At 48.7% G+C, this 11,504-nt stretch overlaps 1 protein-coding gene across 4 annotated transcripts in view; it reads left to right on the top strand.

Annotated features, from left to right (window-relative positions):
* The window catches only part of Shroom2 (shroom family member 2), a 173,411-nt gene extending 165,622 nt beyond the window's left edge, over positions 1-7,789 (top strand). For 2 of the 4 annotated variants that reach the window (XM_023708092.1, XM_004647821.2), the window contains 2 exons: positions 3,850-4,122; positions 5,983-7,789. In XM_023708092.1, the coding sequence (XP_023563860.1) occupies positions 3,850-4,122; positions 5,983-6,249 (540 nt within the window). In that variant the 3' untranslated portion in view covers positions 6,250-7,789. The remainder of the gene's footprint in view (positions 1-3,849; positions 4,123-5,982) is intronic. The other 2 variants (XM_023708089.1, XM_023708090.1) reach the window with 2 other exon arrangements.
* Positions 7,790-11,504: the final 3,715 nt, after the last annotated feature.

The following is an 11,504-nucleotide window of genomic DNA, read 5'->3' as shown; positions in this document are numbered from 1 at the left end:
TAGCAGGAAGCTCTCCACACACTCACCGGACCTGGGCAAGGACTGGGTCTTGGCCAATTGATTTTTAAATATGATAGACATGTTTAAATTTGAAGTCTTTGAAGATTATGGTTTTTGGGGGAACAGAGAGGTGGGCACAGGGCCCACAGAGTAAAACCATTGCTTTTCCCATTGAGTGAAACCAAAGACGGGTGCTTAGAGCCCACCACACAGGAGGAAGCGAACTGTCTGCTCCACCCCCAAGCCTTAGCCCAGAGTGAGAGGTGAGGGGTATAACAGGGCTGGTCACTCCAGCACATGGTTACCCTTATCTCCCAGAGTGGCATGTGTATAAGAAATAAGCAAAGGAAGCTGGGTATAGGGGCTCACACCTGGAATCTCACCTACCTTGAGACTTAGGAGGGTCACAAGTTCTGGGCTGGCCTGAACAACTTAGTGAGATCCTGTCTCAAAAAATAGATCTGGGGAGCAGACTCAGCATTATGTGTCTGAGTTGTTCGTCTGTGTGCCGCTCTGGGCCAAGTCCCACCTCAGCATCATTTAGGGCCAGTGTCTGGGGCCAGAAGTATAGCTCAGGGGCACAGGGCCTGCCTGGCAAGTGCAAGTTTCTGAATTCAATACCCAGTACAAAAAAAAGAAGCCAATGTGTATGCTATTTAAATGGCCCTTTCACAAAGAAGCATAAATACTTTTATTAAACATCACCATGAATTAAGTAAATGAATAAACAACAATTGTGTGGCACAGGGGCTGGGGAGATGGCTTAGTAGAATAAGTGCCTCCCTGGCAAGCGCAAGGGCCTGAGTTCAATTCCCGGTTCTGCAGAAAAAAAAAAAAATGTGTGGCATGGCATGTAAAAGAATCAATAAAGGAATTCAGAGTCCTTTTAGACTGCCCAGTCGCAAGATGCCCTGACCAATGTATGTTTTGAAGTCCTGCTCTCATACTGGATGCAAAATACAGCCCTGCGTAACATGAGCAAGGCTCTGGATTCCATCTTCAGCACCACCGAAGAAAGTGTAGAAATGTATAGGGAGTTGACATGTGTTTATTATTGAAGTTGCAGGGAAAGAAAATGCCTTGCCACCCTGTGTTGAATCAAGAGCCTGACTTAGAGAAGCCACAGCAATTTATATATCCCATATGGTCCTTCCTGGGGAAAAACGGTGTATCTTGATCGCACTGGGGTCTTGCAGCCTGGAAAACTGCTTACTGTTAATCTTCAGGCAAGTGGGTAAGCCAGTCGGCCAAAGGCCGGCAGGTGGAGCCAGAGGAGGCAGCTCTTTCTCATGTGCCAGCGTGTTCCTGTTTGTTTTGCTTACAGACATGCTAGATGGAGATTCTCTGGACAGAGCCTCTGGGAGGCAGGCCTCAGTGGGAAATGCAGGCGTTCTACAGTGGTTTCTCCTAGTGAGGACTGACCTTTCCTGATCAAATGGACCACAGGACCAGGATGGTGGTTTTGATTCACTCGTGTTGTGTGAAAGGGGGCCACTGTTCCTACCCCACGCTGATGATAACTGAGTGCCCCGCGCAGCTGGTGTGCGCCACGCTAAGCCCTTTCCGCTCAGTGATGGCCACCATCTGAGCAGCAGCGCTGTGGATGAGTGCTGTTGCTCCTGCGTTGCTGTAGGACGCTCTGTCCTGGATGATGGAAGGCAGCCTCCATCTCCTACTCTCCAAGCCAATGATCAGTTGATTATTTCAGCCATTTCCGGGCTGGGGAGATAGCTTGGCAGTCTAAGCCCCCTGCCTGGCAAGCGCAAGGACCCAGGTTCGATCCCCGGTACCATGTGCCATGCCAGCCCTGCACTCCACCGAGCCAGCCACTGAAACCAGGCATGGTGGCACACACCTGTAGTCCTAGTGCTGGGGAGTCTGAGACACGAGGATCACTATGAGTCTGAGCTATATAGTGAGACTCTGTACCAAGTAAACAAATAAAAAAATGGAATGATAATAATACCAGCTCCAAAACCCAAACTGAGAACATGGCCCTGGTTTAGATACTCACGTCATTCAGAAGAAAAGCTCAACGCTGAAAAGAGGTACAGAGTTGCCAGATCCTTGCCTGTTGTCCTGACTTGACTGAAAACCTCCTGCTCCACTGTTCCCTGAACGATAGGAGTCCTCATCGGCCTTTCCTGTCTTCCTTTGGTTTGTGTGTCTGAGCACTATCTGACTGTCCGCATGGCCCTCGCCCGAGGGAAGCACAGCGTTCTTGGATGAAACTGCTTTACGGCGAGCAGGGCGAGCGGGCCAGAGCTCTTCAGAGGCAGCCGGAGGCTTGCCTGCTGACCGCTGCTGCTTTCGCGCTCACCCTGGTGGGGCCGGTAACCCTTGGCCTGTGCCGTGAGCAGGTTCGTGGCATGGAGGCGAGCTGCGTTGGAAGAAGGTACTTTTCAGAGGAAGACTTCCCTACCTGACTCCTGTGCCACCATCCTGAGGGTTTTTCTCCAGTGGCAAAAAGCTTCTACTGCTTTTGTCATAACTCACATCGGGCCATACGGTGCTGCTTCACTGCAGGGCGTCACCTGCTCTAAAGGGTTTATAGTAGCTCATCTTTAGTTTATGCTTTAAAAATGATCCCCTCAAAGGGCTGGTGTGGGGGCTGTATTTAATGTTTACTAATGACACCATTCCGTTGAGGGAGGTGAAGGATTCAAAAGGTGCATGCTGGTATTGTTTGCACAGCAGTGTGAATTTACCTCGTGCCACAGAACACGCCTTCCAGAATGGTTGCAGGGACTCAACTTGGGGCCTGAGCACTGGCTTAGCACACATGATACCCTGACTCGCGTCTCCAGCCCCAGCATCTTCCACCAAAAAAGTTTTAAGTGGCAAATTCTTTTAGCTGGGAGCCGGGGAGATAGCTCAGTAGAATAAGCATAAGCACTTGCCTGGCAAGCGCAAGGGCCTGAGTACAAACCCCTGTTCCGAAAAAAAAAAAAAAAAAAAAAAATTCTGTGAGCCATTTATGTGTATCTTGGTGAAAATGAAGTCAATAGGTTTTATTACATGAGTTTTAGGTTCCACTGACATCTGTGTGTATATCTCTGTCTGTCTGTCTGTCTGTCTGTCTGTCTGTCTGTCTGTCTGTGTCTTTCTGAAACAGGGTCTTGCTATGCAATTTAGGTTGGCCTTGAGCTCACTTTGTAGTCCAGGCTGGTCTCGAAGTCACAGTGATCCTCCTGCCTCAGCCTCTTGAGTGCTGGGATCACAGGTGTGCACCACTACGCATGGCTTCCACTGGCATCTCTTGATGGGTCCTAATTTTTAATTAAGTCGATGAAGAGGGCATTTTTGAGAAATGGGATTCAGTACCATACATGAGACACAACAGCTTCTCCATCTTTCGGTCTTAACACGGAAGCTTTCAGGGGCCAAAGCCCAGGACATCGAATAGGCCCTGCGCGTGCATAGAGGGACAGTGCACAGTGTAATTGTGCTCTGACAGGGCAGTAACTGAATGAAAGAGGTTGTGTATTTTATTTTCTTATATATTTGTATACTGTATAGAATTTTATTTGTTTATCAAGTGTTAATAGTTTACCCAGCGTCCTTCTGCTTCTGCTGGTCTTACATAGATCCTTTACTATTTGATGGTGGGAAAATGAACCTCATGAACAGGTGCAGTAACACGCTTCTGTGGTGCGAGCTGTGGGAGGTTGAGGCAGGAGCATCAGGCTGGGCTGTAACTTCGCCTTCCCTGGGTTCAGTGCCCATTACTGCAAAAACAAAAACACATTCATCCAGCTGTGCAGGATTACATGCAAGAGGCGTGTGAGGCTGCTGGCCCCACACAGACTATGCTAATGAGTGTTTCCATGTTGCCCCACTTCCCTGCAGCAGGAGCTCATCGACAGCATTAGCCGCAAGCTGCAGGTGCTCCGGGAAGCCCGAGAAAGCCTGCTCGAGGACATCCAGGCCAACAACGCGTTGGGGGACGAGGTGGAGGCTGTCGCGAAAGACGTCTGCAAACCCAATGAGTTCGACAAGTTCCGGATGTTCATCGGGGACTTGGACAAAGTGGTGAACCTGCTACTGTCACTGTCAGGCCGCCTGGCCCGGGTGGAAAACGCCCTCAATAACTTAGAGGACAGCCCTTCTCCTGGCGATCGGGTATACACACACACACATCTGTTGCCAATGGGTGGGCCAGGTGGGCTGTCCTCAGAGTGCTGGGAGAACAGGCTCCGTACAGGGCCAGGGCCATGTGCAAAGCTGGTGCCCATGACCACTTTTTTTAAGGGTGGGCCAGTAGATGCTGCAAAGGTTCCATGAGTTTAGCCATAGCCTTTGGGCCCAGCACTGCTGGGATCTCCATTCTTTAGATGCTTTTCAGATCTTCCCCTTGGTCTTTACTCTCAAGGACTTCTTCCTAGAGTGCAGGCTTTCTTTTAACTTTACCATGTGTTAACCTTTGCCTGAGCTCATCCCCCGCCAAAAAACCAGAAGTACTCAGTGGTAGACAACACCTTAATACTGTTGCCTCTGTGATTTAACACGAGTGAGTCTAGCAGTCTAGACAGTGTCACAAGGTTTGCCTGACTTTGCCCCAACTCCTGCAGTGATATCCCTTAGAAGGTCTGTTTCACTTTGGTTATATACAAAATAAGGGAAATACTTTCTTCCTTGTTGGCTTTAGCTCCTAGGTCAAATACTATTGGTAAAGCACCTTGTTCTGATCATACATGCAGTAGGCCTTGCAAATGGTTGTTTATTATTGCTGAAACACAGATGCGCATGTGCACAAATGCACACAGGCATAAATGCACCCACACACAGTCTGTCTTCTGTGCAGCTGCCAGACATTGGTGACTCTGGCTGATTTTTTTGTGAACTGCACTGCTTTTCCAGAATTGGACAACATCTTACTTCACTTTCCCTTGGAGGAAGTTGGCCTGCCTGAGCCTCTTCCAGTGACAATATGTGATGTTTTTGTTTTACTCGCACTGAGGACCAAGGCCTTCCTCAGAAGCAAGCTGGAAGTTGCGGCGTGTTGAGGGCACTCACCCTTTCTGGCCACTGCTCCGTGGCCATGATACTAGTTCTGCCTTGCCGAGTCCCTTCTGGGACTGGTGTGTTGCAGCACGCTGTGAGGCCTCGTAGCACCCCTGTGGTTGTGGAGCGGCTGCCCTGGTGCTCAGCCACAGGTCTGGACCCTGGCTTCCAGGGGGAGCACACTGGCAGAGCATGGGCTTCCGCTCGCATGTGCGAGGCCCCACAGCAGAGAGAGAAACCTGACCTAAGGAGATGAATGCCTGGTGCCTTCCAGCCTAAGCATGAGGACACTGCGCCCATCCCTTCCCTTCCGAGTTTTCCTTCAACTTGGATTAAATAGGAGAGCAAGGTGCATGTTCTGTGAGAAGAGAGTGTTGGTTTCCCATGTTGGGAGCAGGGTTGTCTGTGGTCTGCAGCGCAACCACTCACCATCCTGGCCCCTGTCTTGCTTTTTCCTATGTCCTCCTCTCTGCACCTACACATTCTCTTGTCAGGATGTTGAGACATCCTGGCCTGGAATTGCATTATCTTCCCTTCTCACGAACCTTCCCACAGCATTGTTGTAGAAATGGCTTTGATGCAAACAGTGTCTGCAAGTCCTTTTCCCGTCTGAGCCCCCCCCCCCCCGATTCTGTGCCTTCTGGTCCCCTGATCATTTTTACTGTTCACCACAATCGCTGTTACTTGTTTAAGGCAGTTGGGAGAAAATGAGGCCAGGACAATGGGAAAGAGCCCAGGCGGTCCGCTCAGGGCTTCCCGGAGGGCTGGGCAGGAGCCTCTGGCAGTCACACAGCACATGCCATCTGTACCCCTGGCATTTCTGTGTGAGTCCCATCCTGTTTCTGATGACATGGGGATCCCCAAGGGCCATCTGATGGACCATCTGTGGTCCCAAGGACCGCCCCTCATAGGGGTGGGAGAAACAGGGCTTCTGCCTTAGTTCTGGTCACCAACAGGCTCCCGTCTGTCTCTCCACAGCAGTCCTTGCTGGAGAAGCAGAGAGTCCTCATCCAGCAGCACGAGGATGCCAAGGAGCTCAAAGAGAACCTGGACCGCCGCGAACGCATTGTGTTCGACATCCTGGCCGCCTACCTCAGCGAGGAGAGCCTGGCAGACTATGAGCACTTCGTGAAGATGAAGTCGGCACTCATCATTGAGCAGCGGGAACTGGAGGACAAAATCCACCTGGGCGAAGAGCAGCTAAAATGCCTGCTTGATAGCCTGCAGCCCGAAAGAGGCAAGTAAGGGGCTGGTCAGCCTGGCAGAGGACAACTGTGGCCTTCGAGCTCTGTCCCCATGCCTGTGAGCTCTAGGCTGCGCTGGTCTCCTGGAGAGAGTCGCGTCCCAGGGCACAATGACATCATGCTGGCTTGGGATCACTTCCTCAACCTTTTAGTTTCCCGTTGGAACAGAGCAGTTTCCCTCACACATGACTACATGAGATGCCAGGCTGGTGACGTCCCTAGGATCCATTAGGCTGAGGCCGTGGGATATACAGACTGTCACCGTCAATGGAGGAGCTGCTGTTCCTCTGCCTTCTGATGCCATACCAGCCACATGGGAAGACACCAAGGACATTCTCGGGACACAGGAGAGGGGATGCCTGGAACATACATGTTCCCTCGGGTTGTAACCGGAGATGGGCTGCTGGGTTTTGTCCTTACCAGGCCCAGTGTGCTTGTCCATTGTCTCTGCCCTATAATCATGTTCCCTGACCCAGCAAAATCCTGATATGATAATTTATTAACATGTAGGAAAGGTGAATGGTTTCCTAACAGTTGAAAACCATCTGGGAAATGGACAACCTATAGACTGGGTACACTCACTCTTAAGATTAAAAGTGCCACTTCAAGAAATGATATGCATGCTTCAGAACTCAAACACGTGACAGACACACCACTGTGGTCCTTCTCACCTGGAATCAGGAGGTAAATGGTGATATCCATGCAAGTAGGAGTACTTCGCTATGTGTGTCCAGTACTAATGTGCTTGTTCGCTATTTATTTCCTGAGACCAGTGGAATCGTTTTTAGTTGCTTTCCCCCAGGACATTAATGTGGTGCACATACGGTCATTCATGATCACTGGTTTTTGTGGCTTTTTGTTTTGTTTTGTTTTGTTTTTCTGTTTTGCCACCAAGTTGGTCCCCAATCCCTGAGGGCCACATTCCATGTACTGTGAGAACTTTCCTTTGCCTTTTCAGGGGCCCTGTGCACGATCTTAACTCTTAAACTTGACCTTTTTCTGCTGCAGAGTTTAAAGATTCTGTACCTCTTTTGGGGGTGGAAATGGCAGGAGTGTAAGGAGAGACTTTAAAAGTAACACCATTGTGCTGCTGTGCCACCCGTTGGCAGTCAGAGACTGAGAGCAAGGGTTTGCAGATAGTGTGTCTGAAGAAGGATTGGTGGCCAAAACATACGAAGACCTCCACCGGCAGGAAAATGAAGAGCCCTGTTAGAACAGACTTGAGCAGACAGTTCACCAAAGAGGATATGCGCATGGCAAATGAGCACAGACCACAGCGTCCAGCTGCCGATGACTTGCTGATTTTTACCTGATAATTGTAGGTCACGTGTAGTGATGAAAGCATTCATCTAACTAGAAGCCATAGTTAATGGTGAGCCAGCCCTTTAGATAACTGGATATTTAGGTCATATTTTTTCCTCACTTCTCCTTAATCCCATAATGTGTAGAAGCAAACAGGTTTCCCCTTGGTTAGCAATAACCACAGCATTCCTGAAAAACACATCTTTACTTGCGCGCGCGCACACACACACACACACACACACACACACACAGAAATGCACTCAGATTTCCCAAGCTCAACACAGAGGCGCCGTTGGGGTATGAAGGCTTTTCCTACAGCCGAGTCCCATCAGGCAGGCATTGGCCCTACAGGCACTAACATGCCCCCGGCAGTCTCCCAGGACAAAAGGACGAGTGCCCTTTCAGAGGAGTTAATTCCATGTCCAGTGCGCTGTCCTTTCCACCCAGTAGCCCCTTGCTGGGGCCACCTGCCACGGGCTGTCCACAGACCTCACAAATAGCTTGATTACTTTGTTTATAATTTAGTCAAATTTTTTGACCCATGATTCTTTCTCCTTGAATCAAGTATTGTGGTCATTTTAATAATATACACACGTAAAATGTGAATAATCAAATCTGTGTGTCTGTTCCCAGCCTGTACATGTCTTTTCTGGATTCTGTCTTCTATGTAGCAGTATATAGGGCTTTGGTGTCCTTCTTGCCAAATGCACATCGTCACAACCTTCCCTTCTGGTTTTCTGTTTGCTCCTGTAATGTCTGGTCCAGTGGTCTCCATGTACATAACTTGGTACATAGATGTATCATTGCTGTAAAAACAAATACGGTGCTACCAGTTGGCCCTGGGCATTCAGAGGTGGTGGTTGATTCCTGCGCCTATTGTAGCAAATCTGTGGAAGTCTGCAGAGTGGGCTTTCTCTCACTTGGGATATGTGCGACAAGTATCCTTCAGCATATTGTTTTAATTGTGTATATTGCTTGACACATTCCACTTACTGATCAACAGAGTATCCTGCTTGATTTTAACAAAATAAATACTGTATCTTCAAGTGAAAGCAGTGGATCTTTGATTTACCCACATTACAGCATTTTTTAAGGAAATCAAAATAATAGGGCTGCAAGTAGCTCAGTGGTGGACCATATGAATGCAAGGCCCTAGGATCTGTACCTAACACACACACACACACACACACACACACACACACACACACACAGAGGCAAAGAAATTTCAAGGTATTTCCTGAATGTGTCAGATCTTTAAACCATTTTGAGTAAGCTGTAATATTGATTATCTGCTCATAATTTGCAAGGAGGTATAAGGTCAGTCAACTTGTAGTTATAACCAAGTTAGCTGTTGTCTCAATAATGTTGTGTAACAGAAAGCTACACCCTCACAGCAGTGTGCAGTGTTACTTGGCCGCTGAGTCTACACATCAGTGGATGATCCAGGCAGGGGTGTGGGCCACGTGCCCTTCTGGAGCCCCAGTCTAGATGGGTCATGGGCCTAGTGGGCAGCAGAGAACAGGCCCAGGCATAGAGCTATGTCCTGGCTTTGGTCATTTCAGAGCTGCTAACCGTCCATGGCCAAAGCACAGCACAGGGACAAACCCAGAGACCTAGAGAGTGGAGCAGGCTCCACAGGCTCAGTGGAGCGAACTGTGGAGACAGGGCTGGGACTGGATACAAGGAGGTGTAAGATGAGGGTAGTTCTTGGGTTCCATGTGACACTGTAGTGTCTAATACAGAAGGGCACTCAGGGCTCCAATCCACAAAGCCAACTTGCCTGATACAAAGCCACGTCCATCACTCCTAGCTGAGGCACATGTCCTCTTCTGTCACTGCGGATGCCTGCTATGTGGTGAGTGTGTGATTGTGATGGAAGCCAGGTTTGGGTCACAGAAGTGCTGTACTTGCTGTGATCAGAGTACCTCTTCGTGTCTGCAGGGGACAGGCTCCTGGACTGCAGTGCATACTGCGACCACAGAGAGGGGTAGAAAAATGGAAGGGAGTACCTGTGTTCAGCTATTATTTCTGATTTAAAAGTAGCAATATTCTAGAAAAAGAGGCAGGGGCCGGGGAGATGGCTCAGTAGAATAAGCACTTCCCCAGGAAGTGCGAGGGCCTGAGTTCAACCCCCAGTTCTGCCAAAAAGAAAAAGAGGCAAACATTTTGCAGGACAGTTAAGAATCCATGCAATTGTTGCATTTGCACTCTATATAAGCACACAAAGTGAACTGTTTACATAATATTATTTTTTTCTATTACATTTAGAAAGGCACAAGTCTGAAATGCATGGGTCTCACCACGCTGAGGTCTAGGCATGCACAGAGCATGCTGGGCTCCCCTTGCTCAGGGCCTGAAACAGAACCCATTTCCTCCCTCCCAGCTGCCCATCCTTGTCTCCTGCTTCTTCCCCCACCCCTCATCCTGCCCATGTTTTCCCCATGGGCACCTTCATGCAAGTGTGACTCGAGGCCCAACTAGGAAGGGTCACATCCCCTGAACCACACAACATTTGTGTGCTGGCCATCAGTGGCCTCTCTCCAGGAAATCCCTCCAGGTTCATGCCACTTCTAATGTTCGCGTTTGTACACTTCCACTGCCTTTTCACAACTGTCCTCACCTGCACATGATGTGGGCGAGACACTTTCTGAGGGGAAAGAAAGGAATTGGTCTCGTACATCTTGATGGCCCGTACATGAATATACTGTCTCCAAAGGCTGCCAGAGAGTCAGAGTACAGTGTTGGGGACAAGGTGAAAAATAGATGAGATGTGATTGACCTGGTGAGCTGGCAGCTCAGAACTTGGCAGGTGGGATGGGGGTGGGGTGGAATGCGGTGACCATGGAAACTGCAGGAGAAGGGCTTGGCCCCTAGAGGCAGGCCTACCCTGAAGGTGAGAGCTCCTGGCTTCTGGAGCAAGACACCAGTGTGAGGAGCCGGTGAGGATCAGCAAGGATCTGTGTGCGCCAGCCCTGTGGACCAGGTGAGCAGGCGCTCATCCTGTCCTGTCGCCAGGTCCTGGAAGATACCATGCTGGTTAGTGAGGGCCTTGCCCTTCCTGCTTATATATTTTTATTGTAGTAAAAGACTCACAACCTACAATTTCTTGGTGAACAGTTCAGTGGCACTGTGTGTTCATGTGGCTGTGTGATTATCATCGGCATCCTTTTCCAGACCTTCTTACCCTCCCATGGGAAACAAGGGCTCCGCACGTGGCCTCCTTCCTTCCTGTCCCCAGGCCATGGGCACCACCTCGTCTGTCACTATATGCGTAAGTTGACTATCTAGGGACCCTGTGAAGGGAATCACACAGGACTGGACCTTTTCTACTTGGCCTCTTTCACTTAGTGTTATGTCCTCTTGGTTAGGTACAGCCTTGGACAAAGAGGCTGTTCATCCCATCTGTGTCCCTATTCCTTGTCCACATCCCAGAAGTGACAATGTTTACTATCTACATATAGACACTTTATATCTTGTGTGTTTTTACATAAACTTGTCATATATTCTTTCCCTAATTTTCACAGGCATTTCTACACACTGTTCTCCAACTGGTAATTTACCAAGCACAGTGTTTAGAACAGCTTTCTTCGAAAGATATTTCTGTCCATCCACCATCCCTGTGCCTCAAATTCTCTCTAAGTCTATGCGTCTTCCAGTTTCTTCTTTGCTCTGTCCACTCCCCTAATTTCTTTCTTTCTTTCTTTTTTTTTTTTTTTTTGATTAATTTTATTGAGAAACAAACAGCAATGAGACAGTTTCAAAACAGGTTAGTACGACAGTTATAATAATTAATACATTGCATATTGTTGTCTTCATAGTAGTTATTCACAGTACAAGATTCTCATAGTAGTTATTCCAGTACAAGATCCAGGCATGATCTCTTGTCTAAGCACTATTAGTACAAATCTTTCTTCTCAATGAATTAAGAGATAGTAGCTGTATATCTATTTTAAC

This window comes from Octodon degus, unplaced genomic scaffold (assembly GCF_000260255.1).
Source record: "Octodon degus isolate 3935 unplaced genomic scaffold, OctDeg1.0 scaffold00329, whole genome shotgun sequence".
Taxonomy (NCBI): Eukaryota; Metazoa; Chordata; class Mammalia; order Rodentia; family Octodontidae; genus Octodon; species Octodon degus.
The sequence above is the reverse complement of the archived record's forward strand: the minus strand, read 5'-3'. Positions and strand labels throughout refer to the sequence as shown.